The sequence below is a fragment of the Castor canadensis genome, chromosome 15 (genome assembly GCF_047511655.1).
Source record: "Castor canadensis chromosome 15, mCasCan1.hap1v2, whole genome shotgun sequence".
In the NCBI taxonomy this organism is placed as follows: Eukaryota; Metazoa; Chordata; class Mammalia; order Rodentia; family Castoridae; genus Castor; species Castor canadensis.
Window position 1 is genome coordinate 27,801,449 of NC_133400.1, and position 16,414 is coordinate 27,817,862.

At 49.7% G+C, this 16,414-nt stretch overlaps 1 protein-coding gene across 1 annotated transcript in view; it reads left to right on the forward strand.

Moving 5' to 3' along the window:
* The window catches only part of Cngb1 (cyclic nucleotide gated channel subunit beta 1), a 74,096-nt gene that overhangs the window by 26,503 nt on the left and 31,179 nt on the right, over window positions 1–16,414 (forward strand). The window contains exons 17-21 of the mRNA XM_074055386.1: window positions 1,710–1,977; window positions 5,662–5,824; window positions 12,078–12,185; window positions 14,590–14,747; window positions 15,942–16,094. Of these exons, the coding sequence (XP_073911487.1) occupies window positions 1,710–1,977; window positions 5,662–5,824; window positions 12,078–12,185; window positions 14,590–14,747; window positions 15,942–16,094 (850 nt within the window). The remainder of the gene's footprint in view (window positions 1–1,709; window positions 1,978–5,661; window positions 5,825–12,077; window positions 12,186–14,589; window positions 14,748–15,941; window positions 16,095–16,414) is intronic.

Consider the following 16,414-nt stretch of genomic DNA (forward strand, 5'->3'; position numbering starts at 1 on the left):
GGGCAAGGGGGTGCTGCACGGAACATCTGGCACTTTTAGGCCTGGGGCAACCTCAGAGGCGGGTAACCCTCTTCCTCTCCTCCATCTTCATCCTGCCCTCGGCAAAGCTGTCCTCTGTGTCTTAGAGCCATATTAGCTTAGCTGGATGGTGTCTTTTAAAGGCCCTAGGGGGATGGCAGTGAGTCCCTGGGACTCCTTGTAGAGAGGGAAGCCCTCCTGCACCCCACCCCTGTGCCACCTCCTCTCCATGCTTACAGCTCTTCAGGCTCCTACCCGGACAGTGCTTCATTCAAACAACCTGAGTTGTGGGACCAGGCGCCTGTGAGCAGTGTGCCCTGGATCCCCATTTCTGTGAACTTGGGGATGCTGGCTGGGCCCTCCAGGCTGCACTCAGCAATGCACTTTGTATTTACCACTGTACCCCAATTCCTAGAATCCTAGGAATGGGGGTGGGGAGTTTAAGCAGCCAAGCAACAGACAGGCCTTTGCACCTGGATGGATGAACACCAATTCCTGGCCTGAGGTTCTGTGTGCCTCATACACCTCCATGTTCCTCAAATCACCAGTTTTCAGCCACCTGGTGAGGCAGACAGAACATTTTACAGCTGACAAAACTGAGGCTTGGTGTACACTGGGCTTGGCCAGAAAAGTCAAGGCACAGACCTGCATTTCACTCCTGGGTCTGCACAGCTTCTTCCTTACTATGTGACCCAGAGTTAGTTCTGTGACCTCTGTGAGTCATAGTTCCCAAATTAAGAGAAATGGAACAAAAACAGTACTTAACTAACAGAGCAGAGCAGATAGTGTGTCAGCATTGTGGTTGCCCTGAGGGAGGAGTCGATAGTAAAGACAATGACAGTTGTGTCCCAACCAGCCAGCAACTGGCTGAGCTGGCTGCCCTCTGTCTGGCAACTTTGATGTCCCCCAGGAGATGGTTAGAGATCAGAATCCCAGGCCTCACACAGCCCGACTGACTCGGAATCTCTGAGTTGTTTTGAGAGCTCCTGTGACCGGCTGCACATCAGCGTTTGAGACATCAGAACCTTGAACGCTGGTGCTCCAACCTTGATTCCACATAGGAATGAGAGGAGCAGGGACTCACTTACACCATTACACAGATCCCCCAGGATAGGCCCAAGCATCTGAAATGCCCACATCTTCTCAGGTGATTCATAGAGCACTAGGTGCTCTGGTTGGAAGGGAAACGAGTTGACTTCCAGAGTTTCTTTGGACTGGAAAATTCTACTGGGCTAAGAATATTTGAGTCTAGGGTTTCTGTGGCTCTTGGAGCCTGAATTTGGGATTCTATGAGTCTGACTTCTTTTAAGTCTATGATGGGAAATGCTGCTGTGGTTGGTAACTGGAGAGAGCATGAGAAGTTGGGGGGGCCCTGGGCTGCCCCTTGGAGCTGCTGAGTGAGCCAGCCATATGACCTGGTCAGACTTTCTATGTTGAGTTTCAGGAACAAGAGTGATGCTTCGAGCTGGGTTTGGTGGCACACATCTGTGATCTCAGCACTTGGGAGGCTGAGGCAGGAGGATCACAAGTTCAAGGCCAGCCTGGGCTACATAGTGAGATCTTGGCTCAAAAAAAAAAAAAAAAAACAGCAATTCTTCGGGGCCGCTGTCAACTCAGGCAGGCACCAGGCTGCTCTGTGCGGGTGCTGGGGAGGAGCCTGACACTCCCCCCACCGCTGCTCTTGATTGCAGTTCTTAGGGTCGTACCTTTGCCTGCCACCTGCTGGCTCCAGCACCATGGCTAAACCAGGTCGGGACATGGAGCTGAATCGCCTGGTCCAGGACCAGCCACCTGGCCAGATGGCCCCCAGGCCCGCCCCCCAAAACCTGGCAGAGCACCTCCCCAATGTGCCCAGCTACCGTCCCTCGGTCACCCGCATCCCTGTCCTCATCTGCCGGAGAACGACCTTATCCAACTCCAGCTTTGCCAAGGGGACCAGGAGCTCCATCCGTTGCCTAGGTAGCGTGATCTCACCCCCAGCATGCTGGTTGCCTGTGGCATGCATGGTGCTTCTGCATGGCTTGAGCTGTCTTCCTGAATGGGCACCATGGTCAAAGTGTGTGACCACACGTTGTACTAATGGAAAACCTACCGTCTTCCTCAGGCCTTTCTCCTGCTTTGTGCTGGTGACTTGGGGTGCTTTGGTCCCCTTCTTCCGATGCCCAAAATTAGCAATTCAGCTCTTTGAATTACACATTGCTTTCTGCAGATCATCATTTTTTATGCAGGCAGTCACTTGCACTCTAGTTTAAACAAGCCACTCAGCATTCCAAGCCATGAAGCTAGGGCAGGGAGCTGATAGAAGGGCAAGGGCAGTGAAAGGAGAGAAACAGACTAGGAGAACAATGTGCAGATAAATCTCCTGACCTTGAGAATTTGCTGGGAGCTGGACTTTCTGAGGATGAGTGACATCTGCTCAGCAAATTCCATTTTAGGAAAGGAGTCTGGCAGGTGCAGGCAGGAAGGCCAGGAGGAACGCACCCTTGGGGGCCAGGGAGAGCAAGGCCCTGTCTGAATGACCTTCAGGCTGCTGCTGCTCACCAGCTGATGACAAAGAGCTTGGGGCTATCCTGGAGCCTCTGGACTAACCCCAGTCACTTCCTGCCTTAGCTCCAGCCAGCCCCACCCATTCTGCCTTTTGATGTTTCTCTTATTTTTGGTTGGCCCTTGTGCCAGGCTGCCTCTGAAATCAGTCTGGGCAGGTGGGATGGAACATTTTGTGATTAGAGACCTGCGGTGTCCCCACCTCCCGTCTGTCTGGCTCTCCAGGTGCATGGAATGGGGGTGGGTGACATCTGGGTCATCTCTGCAGCAAGAGGCTAGGCGCAGGCTCCACCCTAAGTCCCCCCACCCTTGTGGACCACTCCCCAATTCCCATTACTACTATTCAAGTGGAAAACCAGCATTTCTTGCCAAAAATACAAGGTGTAAATAGAAATAACAACAAACACATTGACTATGAAACAGTGCTGAGAATTGCCCGTGAGACACTAGGGCCGGCTGAAGGCTCCCAGCCTAAAGAAGGCTTTGGCGGTGTTGGAGAGACATTAGCTAAGGCCATCATGGAACTAACCTGACCCCCTCCCCCCAATGTACTCAGGGTCAAGAGAGAATTAAAAAGGAGTCATGCTCTGTTTATGTTAGCCTCTGCCTGCTCTGTGTGTCTAAAGTCATCTTTGTGCCCACCCTGGGTCCTGGGGGTTCCCACACTGGGAAATGTTCCCAATGACACACTGTGACAGTGGCTGCCCCAGCCGTGGCTTAACACATGATGATTTTAGACGCTATAGACAAGGTCACAAGAAAGACAAGGTCACGAGAAAGTAGAGCAAGGATGCTGTTCTCACTTCAGTGATGCCCCTTGACGCCTTTGGAGTAGGGTCTGAAAAAAAATCACACATTCAGTTATTTTAAGATGCTCCCCTGCCTTGAAGTCGTCCGGACCTGTACCGGGCTGCCACCAGGTGGACCCCCAGGTGTGTTGAGGGATAGAGCACCAACTCAATCCTGACTCTGCAACTGATTTCTTGGCCTCTCTGTGCCTCAGTTTCCTTATCCACAAAATAAGAACAAGGATGACAACTACCTCATAGAGCAACTAAGAAGGTTAAAGTGTTACTATAGCCAGGTACCCCTGTAGTCTCAGCTACTCAGAAGGCTGAAGCATTCTGATCACTTGAGTTCAGTTGGAGACCAACCTGGGCAATATGAGAAAAAAAAAAAGGCTGGGGGTGTGGCTCAAGTGGTAGAGCACCTGCCAAGCATACGGCCCTGAGTTCAGATTCTGGTACTATAAAAAAACGCTAGTATATATAAAATACTTAGAGTTTAGTAAAACCAATATCCACCTGCAGGCACATTGCAAGTGCTTCACAGTAAATATTATTCTTTAAACGAGTTTAATAATGCAATAGTATTGTTTATATTTCCGATAGCATTCTTCTTAGTCTAAAAGTCCATATAATAGCAACCAATACCATTTCCATGTTAAACTCCAGCTCTGTGGAGCAGAAGAGACATGAAAACCAGTCTTTGAGGTTTCCCTCCTGTCCTGGGGCCAGATGGAGTTGCAGGTCTTAGCCAGGGTAAAGGATGAGTGGGGAAGCAGTCGCCTACCAGGCTCCTGTGACAGCCTTGCCACAAGCTGAGCTTCTGCTGCCTGGGGCCGTGCTGGGGTGTTGCTGGGGTCCTGAGCCTGTTGGAGAAGATTCTGTGGCCGGGCCGCCTCTGGCCACCCCTACTTCTATCTTCTCCTTTCCAGGACTGTGGGGCAGTAGGGTGCAGGCGCCCCTGCCTCATGCCCCGCCCCTGGAGCCTGGGGAATTTGTCAGTCTGCTAAAGTGTCTCCTTTACATTTTTTTAAATTCTTGACAGCCGACATTTATTACACACTTTGTATCACAGTAACTTGCTGATTCTTTTTCTCATCTTAACTTTGACCGACAGACTCCAGAATTATTCTGCCATAGCATATTCTGAAGGTAGATATATCTTGCTTGTAAAACTTCCATTCCTCTCATCACCTTTTCTTACATATATGCTTTTCTGTTTACAATATTTTCTACCCTTCACTTCCTTTCTGAAGATTGATCCTTTTCTGGGTCCTAAAAAAACTACAAATGATCTCTTCCAGAAGTCTTTTGCCACTACCAGGGGCAAATGCAGTAGGACATCCACACCTCCTCCCTGTTTGTTACGATTTGTTGCCTGAAGATCAAGAGGCAACAGGACTGGAAAGTGACAATTCTCCACTCATCCAGCCTGACCCTCCTTCCTTGTGGATTTTCTTCTGTATCTTCTTTACATTTAAAAAACGTCCCCATTCCTGCTCATCCTCTTCCCTGGAGGGCTTAGTAAACAAGTGCCCCAAAGTCTTGAGGCCCTCTGGTTCCCTTCATCAAGCTATAAAATAGGTAAAAGCACCTCCACAAACCGCCAGCTTCCCCATGGCCCCTAAAGGAAAAATCACAAAGCCCATGAGTTTCACGTGCTCCCACTCTGTCTTGCTGTGCTGGGCCTGAGGCTAGCTGCCACTGTGTGCTCCCACTAAGTGTGTGTGTAGTGGGGGAGGGGGCACCAACCCAGTCCCCAGCATCCTCTGAACTTAGACTCCTCAGACCTGTCCCACAGTGCCTGAGGTGGGGAGGCAGCCTGATTCTTGGGGTGAGGGACTTGGCCCCAGGTTTCTCAGAGGCCCAGAACTAGGCTTGCTGATTGCTGAGTGTCAGGGACTCCACTTATCCAAATTGGGTAACACAGGCTGCAAAGGCAGGAGATTGTGCTTGGTGGGAGGGAACTCCAATGTCTGCACTTGACACTCTTTAAGAATGTGAGATCCCCTGCCATCATCTATGGGAAACTGAGGCTCAGGGAGAGGAAGCAGCCTCAGCCCAGGCTGTGCTAGGGTTCCACGCTCACGTTCCAGGTGGGGCTTTGGAGAGGTTTTGGTGGCATGGTGGCTTCTCTGCGGCTCCTGTGGTGCCCTGGCTCTCAGAGGCTAGCATGTGGCATCTTTGCACCCCCTCCCATGAGCTTTCCCATGGGTTTCTTTGGAGGTGACACCCCTGAGGCTCTTCAGACTCATGCCTGTGAGCCACGGGGACCTGGTCTCTTCCTCCATGACTCTCTCCCTCCTCTCCCCAGTGCCCGCCACCAGCGAGCACCCAGAAGTGCAGGTGGAAGACACAGATGCCGACAGTCACCCCCTCATCACTGAGGAGACGGCGCCCTCGCCCGTCCAGCTGCCAACTTCGCCTGCCAAATCTGACACCCTCACAGTCCCCGGCTCGGCTGCCAGCACCCACAGGTCACCTTCTATTCTTCTTTTGGGCTTTTCTCAGCTGTGCCACCTGTCCATCAGGCAGATGAAGAGACGGAGGCCAGAGAGGGGAAGCAGCTGGCCCAAAGGCACTCCACCAGTTGGTGTCAGGAACGGGACTAGACCCCTTCTCCTGGTCATCCTAATTCCTGGGTTAGGGTTTTTAATAAGGTCTCTAATTAAGAGCAGGGGTTGTCCCAAATAACCTCAGCTGTAGGGTAGGTGGAGTAGAATAATAATAATAATAATAATAAATATTTATATAATAAATGTAACAACTAATTTCCATCCCCTTTTTGAATTTTATTTTACTTTATTTCATTCTGTTTTTGGCAGGATGCTGTTTGGTAAAATGTACATATAATTATAAATTGCCAGGGTTGTTTTGGTTTGGTTTGGTTTGGTTTGCTGGGGATCAAACCCTGGACCTCACACCTGCTACACATGCGCTCTGTCACTAAGCTCTGCCACTCGCCCCCGTTAACAATTTGTTTTATTGTTGCGCTGGGTAGGGCACATGTGGCACTTAGAAAAGTTCTTACAGTGTATCAGATATATCATTCACCCTCCACCACTCTCCTTTATCTCCCCTCCCCCATTCCTGGATTAACAATGCTTTTAAGCGTGCAGAGTTGTTACCTGTGTGCACATTGTCCTTCAGCAGCTGTCTGGAAGTTTTCATCTCCCATGACAAACTCTATGCCCATCAACGGCCCCACCCTTCCCTGCCTCCACCCCTTCCCAGCCCCTGTCCCCACCCTTCCCTGCCTCCATCCCTTCCCAGCCCCTGTCCCCACCACTCTACTTCCTGTCGACAGCTTGACAGCTCTGAACACCTCGGAGCAGTGGAATTGTGCAGCACTTGTGGTTTCAGGGTAGTTGTTGTATCACTGTCATGGCTATAGGGTGGATGTGACAGGATTTCCTGCCTTCTTTCATAATATTCCATTGTGGCTTTACCACGTGTTCCTTGTCTGTTCTTCCAGTGGTGGACATTTAGACTGTTTCTGTCTATTGGTTGTTGTGAATGTGGGAATGCAAACAACTTTTCAAGATCTTAATTTCAATTTCTTTGAAAAGTACCCAGAAGAGGAAGAGGATTGCTGGATCATATGGTGGTTTTATTTATTTATTTTTGAGTTGCCTCAAAACTGTTTCTCATAGTAGCTGTACCATTTTATATTCTCCACAACCACACAAGAGTTTCAAATTCCACATACTCCCCAAAACTTGTTACTTTCTACTTATTTTTAAATTATTATTATTTTTGTGGGGGATGGGACTGGGGTTTGAACTCAGGGCTTTGAACTTGCAAAGCAGGTGCTCTACTGTTTGAACCACACCTTCAGTCTATTTTGCTCCAGTTATTTTGGAGATGGGATTTCACGAACTATTTGCCCTGGATGGTCTCAAGACTTGGTCCTCTTCATCTCAGCCTCCCAAGTAGCTAGGATTACAGGTGTGAGCTACCTGCCTCAGACTTTGTGTTTATTTTTTTAATGATCGCCATCCTAGCAGGTGTGAAGTGAAATCTCACTGAGCTTTGATCTGCATCTTTACCTGATGACTAGTGGTATTAAGCACTTCTTCCCTCTCTCCCTGTGTCTCTTTCCCTCCCTCCCTTGCCTTCCTCCCTCTCTCTTCTCTTCCTCTGTCTCTGTCTCTGTCTCTGTCTGTCTGTCTGTCTGTCTCTCTTTCTCTTTTAGTGCAGGGGATTGAAGCCAAGGCTTCACACAGGCTATAAGAACTCAACTACTGAGCTACACCCCCCACTACCAGGATCTTTTTGTATACCTGCCAGCTATTTGTATATCTTCTTTGGAGAAATGTCTGTTCAGATCCTTTACCTATTTTTAGTTAGATAATTTTGGATTTTTTTTCCTTCCTTCCTTCCTTTTCTTTCTGCTATTGAGTTGTAGGATTCCATGTTTATTTTGGATATGAACTTCATAGCAGATATACTATTTGTGAATATTTTCTTACATTCTGCAGGCTTTCTTTTCTTTTTGCTTTTTCCTTTGCTGTACAGAAGCTTTTTAACCTTATGGATTTCTACTTGCCTGTTGTTTTTTGTTTTATTTTTTGGGTGGTACAGGGTTTTGAACTCAGAGTCTTGAGCTTGCTTGGCAAGTGTTCTATCATTTGAACAATGCCCTCAACCCTTTTTGCTTTAGTTATTTTTCAGCCAAGATCTCACACTTTTTGCCTGGGCTGGCCTCAGTCTGTGATCCTTCTACCTGTGTTTCACAAGTAGCTGGGATGACAGGTGTGACTATTGTTTTTATTACCTTCATTTTATTCCAAGATGATCTAATGAAAACTTCAAGAAAATTAGGAGAATAATCACAGATTATCCCACTGTACTAGATGATTATTTTAATTTCTCTCATTTTCTTTCATGTCATATAGATAGGCCCATGTTTGTGTGGCTTTAATTGAAGGAGTGATACAACTTGGGGTTTCATGTCATTCCATGGATCCGTTTCCGCCTTGCCAGGCTGTCTCCTTTATGCTCATGTTGATGGCTGTGTGACATTCCTCCAGCTCTGTGTGCCAGAATTTACCCTCCCCCCTTGTCATCCATAACAGAGTGTCACCATCTCAGTCTTCTCTGTCCTTGGGCTCCTCAAGGGTGGGGTTTCTGGTTGAGGCTGTGCACATTTTCATCTCTCTTGAGATAAATTTGTTGCTGAGTGGTTTGATTTGCTTTTGGACAATGTGAGCCAGGCAATGTGCTCTGCATACAGCAGTATGTAGACTGTCAAGTGATGTGCAGTGCTTTGTCAATGGCTGTATTTAGTTAAGGGGGAGCTGTCAGTGTTCCTTGTGCACTGGCTGGTTGAAGAGATGGTTCCTTTTTCTTAATTAATTTTTGCTCTCATGAGCTCTTGAGTAATTTCTCAGCTGAGGTCGGGAGTCTGCCACAATGGATATAACTGGATGCAGCAAACTGAGGACTTAAAAGTAGAAAAGAAACAGTCTCACTGATGTTAAGGTCCATAAATGGTTCTGTTGTGGTCACAGACATTTGGTCTACCTACCCCTGTTCCCTTCATATGGGCAGGGAAGCTATATAGTGAGTAGGGCAAAATTCTATGGGACTAGAATCCAAGTCTCTGGCCTTCTGCTTATGAGAGTCCCTGTCCCTGTCACTCTTCCATGCACAAACATTTGTTGGCATCTCTATGTGCCGGACTCTGCTCTGGGTGCTGGCACTGCATCAAGGAGAAGTCTGACAGGGCCTGACCTCAGGGAGGTGATATTCCAAGACACACAGACAAGTGCTAAGCTAGATGTGGCTGGCAGACAGGTAGGAGCCTCTCATTGAGCCTAGCCCAAGAAGGGAGGATTTTCTGAGGCCTGATGAGAGAGGCCAATGGGGCTGACGGTGGCCATGGACAGAATGAGCACCAGGAACAGCGGAGGGGGGCCTAGAAGCCACAGAAGTCATAGGCCCTGATCAGGGCATGTGGCTGGGCTCCTCTCCAAGCCTAGGCTGGGTTGGAGGGCTAAGGCTGGGGTCTGGAGTGAGTTCAGGTCACCGCGTACCAGATGTGGTGGTCCTAAAAGCAAGTTATATAACCTTCCTAGGCCTCCATCTTCCCGCTGTCGGAGGGGAAACATCACATGCCTACTAGAATCGTGGCGAGGGTTGAACCGACTGCTATCACGAGGTGCTCAGCACAGAGCAGGCACTGAGTGTGGTTGGGACCTGAGACTGCTGGTTTAGCACCACACACTGGGGTCTCCAGGACACCAGGTGCCCTCTAGGCCTGGGTGGGAAGGTGGCACTGGACTAGGCACAGGAGGATGGGTTGTGGGTCCTGGTTGTGGGACCTTGGGCCCAGTCCTCTCATATTAGGTCCTCTATTTTTGGCAGTGTGGAGCTTGAACCTGGGACCATATGCTTGCTAAGCAGACACTTTACCACTTGAGCCATGCCTCCAGGTATTTTTGCTTTAGTTAGTTTTCTAATAAGGTCTCACATTTTTTCCAAAGCTGGCATGGACTATGAGTCTCCTATTTGTGCCTCCTGAGTAGCTGGAATTACGGAAGTGAGCCACCATTTTACTCAAGAGTGTGAAAAGTGACTCTAAGCTTTTTGATCCTAGTCAGCTTAGCACCTTCTGGGATAAAGATGGATGCTGCATATCCATCCTCCTGTGTTCCACCAGAAACCCTGATGATGGGATCCTGAATCAGGTGGTTAAGGCTGGAAAGAATGCTGGTCAAAAAGTCTGGCAGGACAAGGGTTTGAGGGCCAAGTGAGTGTTGCATGTATACAGTGAGAGCCTCAGCTCCAACCCCAGTGCTGTCCTTTCCCCAGCCTGGGGCTGGTCCTCTGGGTCTGGCATGGGACCCTTGCTGATGGGAGCTTCTGGTAAGAGGTACAGATTTGGGAAGATCCAGGCATCCCAAGGCTTGGGACTTTGCAGCTCTCCCAGAGAAGGGGCAGAAGGAGGTCTCTCAAATTCTGCAGCTGGGAGGTGGAGCGGGGGACACACCTGCATTTTTAGTTCCATCAGGGACTGCTGAGTAAGCCCTGGTTCCAAGGTGAGGTCCCCTGTGGATTCCACTTCTGAACAAACCCACTGGAGCGAGCGCCCTGGTAGACAGTAAGCAGATCCTTGGGAGATCTGACCCCATGGCCTGTTTTCTGGAATTCAGTCACCCATTTTGTGTTCACAGAGTCCCAGCCAAAAACCATAGCCAAACTATCCTGTGTTCTCCAAAGCTGATCACAGTGCAATGGGATTTAGCACACGACCTCCCAGCCTTCCCAGCAGGCTAGCTTCTGTGACCATTTTCTGGTCCTGACACTCCCAACTTGCATTTTGTTTTCACGTCCCCAAGTCTGACCTACCTGTGAGAGTCCATCTGTGTCCGTTACCATGGAATACCTATTTTTAGCACACTCGAGTTCAAGTCCTACACTCTCCTCTTCACATTACCTACTGTTCTGACACTTGTTTTCATGAGCTAACACAGTGCCTGTGTGCACTAAGACTCATCTTCATGCCCCTAGACGCCTGGTATCACGTGCTAATGCTGAGCATTTTATGTTTACACGCTAACACAAGTCATTAACAATGGCCGTTCTTCTCTACCAGCATTAATTCTTTAACTCATAAAATGTTGTTCCTAAACTGGGCCTGGTGATGCACGCCTATAATCCCAGCACTTGGAAGCTAAGGCAGGAAGATGGAGCATTTCAGGCCAGCTTGGAGACCTGTCTCAAATATACAAAACAAAAGAAAATGCTCCTACTGGTAGATATTGGCCTGGCCTGGGCCCTCTAGACCCAATCTTTGTGTTTCTACATCAAATCATTCTATGTCATGCTGAGCAGGACTCTGTCTTTAAACCTGGAGTTAGCTCCCTTGGTGGTGGTAAGAAATTCCCCTCTCTGCCTCTTTTTCTCTGCTCCAGGTTTTTGGGTTCCCCATAAAGCAATTCATTCATACCGTTGAGATGGAGGGTGGGAAAAGCAGACAATGGACCCCTGAGATGCCAACGTCAAATGGCAAGCTGGATCACCCAGTCCACCCTACTGACCTCAGGCCAGGGGCAGGCTGGATGAGAACCTCCTTATCTCTGAGATCAGGTGGATTTCAGACCTAGACACCATTGTCCAAGACACGAATGGTTCCAGAATGCAGCATTCGGAGCAGACGTGGCCTTCATGAAATGATAGGGAACTCTTGGGTCATTTAGTTTTCATTTGTCAGACAGGGAGGGGATGGGACTTGCCCAAGGTCATAGCATAAGCTGGACACTGGACTCCACAGCTTCTGGTAGCTTCTGTGGTAGAAAGGGGGCGCGTGTGACTTCAGACCGCGGGTGGGAGGGGCTGGAATATTTAAACTGAGACTTGATGAGTAATAAGTACCTTCTTACTTAGTTGGATAGATTTAGCTCCAGTTTATAGAGGGGTCAATGGAGGTGGCTCATCTGTCTAGTTGAAGTAATTTGCTAAGGTCACACACTGGCAAGGGGCACAACTGGGTACAAAGTCAGTTTGCCTGATGCTAAGTCATTGTTGTTTGCTTTGTGCTGGGCCCTTGAGCCCATGTGGACACTGAGTCCCGAGAGTGCTGTACCTTTCTCTTCTTCTTGCCTCCCTCCAGCCACCAAGAAGCTTAACAACTCCACCCTCTTCCCCTCCATCCTCTAGGTGATCTTCACAAAGTCGTTTGCTTCCCTGGCACTAAAGGCCCTTTGTGCATCTTTGTCCCTGCAGGAAGAGGTTGCCCTCTCAGGATGATGAGGCTGAAGAGCTCAAGGCACTGTCTCCATCTGAGTCCCTGGTGGTTGCGTGGTCGGACTCCACCACCCCACAGGAGGCTGAGTAAGTGGGACGCTGGGTGGGGATGCAAATGAGGAGAGGTGGGGGAGTGTGGATGTTTTTAGAACTCCACACAAGACAGGCAGCCGGGGCTTCAGAGTCATAAGTCAGGACTGGGTCTCCTGCCTGGGTCGCTCCTTGTTGTCATGGAAGTCCTGCAAACATAGCAGAATGGGCATGGACTCAGCCCTCAAACAGCTGGCATTGCTTACAGAGAAAGGCAGAGGTCCTTGGGTAAAGGTGACTGGCACTAAATCCTTAAAGAGTCAATGGAGAGATCTCCAGTGGGTCCCAGCTTGGGGGATGTTTTTTGTTTTTGTGTTGTTTTCTTTTTGGTGGTGCTGGGGTTTGAATTCAAGGGCCTTGTACTTTTGTGCTTACTAGGCAAGTGACCTACCACTTCCAGCTTTTTTTTTTTTTTTTTTTGCTTTTAGTTATTTTTCAATAGGATCTCACACTTTTTGCCCAGGGCCAGCCTCCTACCTATGACTCCCTTGTAGCTGGGATTACAATGTTCTACGGTGTGGCTTGTTTGTTGAGATGGGGGTCTTACTAACTTCTTGCCCAGACTGGCCTCAGACTGTGATCCTCCCAAACTCTGCTTCCTGGGGAAGGGGAGGGTGTTATTTAAAATGCATAGTCTCTGGTCTTACCCAGCTGTGCTAGATCAGAGCCCCCCCAGAGGCCCTGGAGGGTCTGCATTCCCACAGCTCCCTGGTGGTTCTGTTGCAGCTGGTGTGCAGAGCAGTGGTTAGAGACCATAGTGAAGACACTGTGTCTCTTGCATCTAAATCTCCCCAGGACTGGGCCAATTGGAGGTATTCTCTTGAAGGGTTTGAGTAGCTCTGGTTGGTGGTGAGTGCCCAGGGTGACAGACACTGGCCTAGACACTGTGTCATGATAGCAGCCATGTCTCCTGCATTAGCCACAGTAGCCTTGCCTTCCTCCTTCTAGTCTTTTTTTCTCTCCATAATTTCATGCAGTTTGAGCTTAAGTCACAGAAATTTCAGAGACGATAAAGAAGCAGGAGTCCCCCCTGCTCCCCCTTCCCACAAACCTCATAGCCCCTTTGGCACAGTGGAGTCACATTTTATGTCATAAGGCAGGGTTAGTATTGGGATTTACCACTATAAAATATGGCAGGATTTGTGTATAATAATAAAAATAACCCTTCTGATCACATAAAGAAGTGCACATAGTGACCCGTGTATCAGCTCGATTGGGTAGGATGCCGTAACAGACTCCAAAGTGTCAGCAGCTGAAGGAACAAGATGTCACAAGGATCGTAGTCATGACACTAACTAATTGCTTGTTTAGGTCATTGGAAAGCTCTGCTCCATGCAGTCATTTAGGGACCCAGGGATTAGTGGCTGTGTCACCTTCTCCATGTTGCTTCCAAGTTCCCACTGGTTACCACTAGGGAGAACCCCAGGCCTCTCCTCAGCAAGGCTGGAAGTTGTCTCCTAGCTACTTAGCTGGTCGCACATGGGAAGTGTCGTCCCTGAGTCCCTGAGTGGACAGCCACATCCCAACTCTTGCTCACCAATGGGTGCATCTTTACCATGCCATGTGCCATCTGTCATTAAGACCCATGCATGAGGGTTGGGGATGTAACTCAGTGGCAAAGCACTTGCTTAACATGCTCGAGACCCTGAGTTTGACCCCCCAGCACTGCAAAACATAAAACAAAAAACCAACCCCTCCCCTCACACTGGTTGTCTCCTGCCATCTTCCTTGGTTGAGCACAGAGGAATAGTTGGCTTGAGTTAACACATACTGGGATCTCGAGACACCAGCATTACACCCGGCTCAGCACAGTATGTCTGCTCAGAGAGCCCTTCGTGTGGCCAGTGCCAATTCCCCCAGGGCACACACCCACACTGGTAGAAAGTCAGAAGGCTCATATTCTCTCTCTCTCTCTCTCTCTCTCTCTCTCTCTGCCACTGCATAAACGTTAATTCGTGTAAGTTAAAGGGATCTATAATGTATCTAGCAACTGTCTCCTAATTCCTAAAACATCCCCCTGATCCCCTCTGTTCTTTTCTGGATGTGTATCTCATGTGAACCTCAAGCTGGAAATAAAAGCCTGATTTTTCTGAACTCTGAACTGAGTTCCAGGAGTTTCCGCCCTAAATTACAAATGGGCTGAGAGGTTTTTTTCAGAACTGCCCATCTGAATCAAGCAACATGGCGCATTTTCTAAGAGCCGGGCCAGAGCACCTGGGCTTGATTCCTAGACTGAATTTCCTCCTGGGGGACAGTAGAGTGGGGTCTCACATGGTCAGAAAGAAACCGGGGCAGGATTTACCTTCTTTGGGCTCTGCTAAGAGGTGTGGACACAGCTGCCTAGCTCTGGGCACAGGGCCCCTTCCCACTCAGCCACTCAGCCTGGGCCATGTTCCCACAGTGGCCAGGACCGCTCGGCCTCCTCTGCCAGCCAGAACAGCGCCATCATCAACGACCGGCTGCAGGAGCTGGTGAAGCTCTTCAAGGAGCGGACGGAGAAGGTGAAGGAGAAGCTCATCGATCCCGATGTCACCTCAGACGAGGACAGCCCCAAACCCTGTGAGTGGGGGGTCGGGGGGGTGCCCCCCATCAGCTAATGGTGAGGGTGAGGGTTGCCCAGGCAAGTGGTTGGCATGTTTGAGAGACGCCCACATCCCCACGCTCTGGATTAAGGGTCCTGTGTACAGGTTTAGGTATGTACCTGGGAGGAGAAGAAGGTCAAAGTTGTGCCTGACAACCCAGGTGAGCTCGGCTCCTGCTTCCACAGGCCAGTGCCTCACAGACCCCTCTGCCCCTTTCCCCGAGGCAGGTGGCCAGGGCCCCCTGGGGACCGCCTTCAATGGCGTCCGGTCCTGCCCTGAGCTTCCTGCTCTCAGCCTCCCTGGTCCTATTCAGAGGCATCGGAGCCTCCATGGGGCCACCTGAATGCTTTGTTTCTTTATTTTTTCTTTTTGGTTATTTTTGAGTCTCACTTTATCACCCAAGCTGGCCTAGAACTCGAGATCCTCCTGCTTCAGCCTCCTGTGTGCTGGGAGGCATGCACCACCATCCCTGGCAACATTTCCTTTCTTTAAGGAGTCAGCAGGAAATAAGAAGCATGCTCTCTTGTCAGGAAGACCTTCTAGGTCTTTCCAGAGAAGGATTGTGCCTTGGGACGCATAAGTGGTCACAATGGTCCTAGTAGAACCAGGCGTCTTGGTCCCAAAGCTAGAAACAGCCATCATGAACCTAGAAGGGCTGAACCCTAGGAGGCTGTGGCCCCAGCCAGTGTTCCTGCAGGTGAAGGAGCTGAGAAGCCTGAAGCAACATGACCCTGACTTTGCCCTTGACATTCTGATGCTGGGTGATAGAAACACTGGGTGCAAAATGACCCCAACCCATCAGAGCGAACAGGGGGTCCAAACAGACATGCGCCAAAATTGAGCTGAAACATTCAGCTTTCCCAGGAGAACCTTATTTGGGGAAACAAAGAAAGGAATATTCAGGTGACTCCATCAAGAAGTAGCTCCAGGTTGATTACACCTATCTTACAGAGAAGGAAAATAAGGCAAAGCTTCTGGGAGGCAGCCAGGCTTCTGTGAAAGAGCGGGCTGTAGGGTTTGCTGCTGGAGACACATGGGCTGCTGCACATGGAGCTCACAGCAGGTCGTGGGTGGGTCCCTCAGTTCTGGCTCTGCAGTTGGGACTCATCTTCCTGTACCCTCTGCCTGAGTCTCTGGCCTGGGTCAGATGATCACCAATGTCATCCCACAGCCCCAGCCAAGAAGGCCCCAGAGCCAGCCCCTGTTGCAAAGCCTGCTGAGGCAGAAGAGGAAGAGGAGCACTATTGTGACATGCTCTGCTGCAAGTTCAAACGCCGGCCCTGGAAGAAGTGCACATTCCCCCAGAGCATCGACCCACTGACCAGTGAGTCCCGCTGGGAAAGGGGGATCCCCGTGCAATAGAGGACAGAGGAGAGTGGGAGGGGTGGGGTGAGTGAGGCAGGCAGGGAGGCTGGGATGCCCTGGGTTCATGACTTATTGGATTTTTCCGAAAAATTCCATACCTCCTTGCCTGAGTCCTAAAACAAAGAACAAGAAAAAAGTCCCTGAAACTGGAGCATAAGAGCACATTGTCTTGCAGATGAAGAAACTTGAGGCAGAGAAACCATCCAGCTTAAAGATGCAGCTGGACTTGGCCAATCTTCCTTCCACTGGGGCTACACTGGCCGCCTTCCAGAGCCCCTG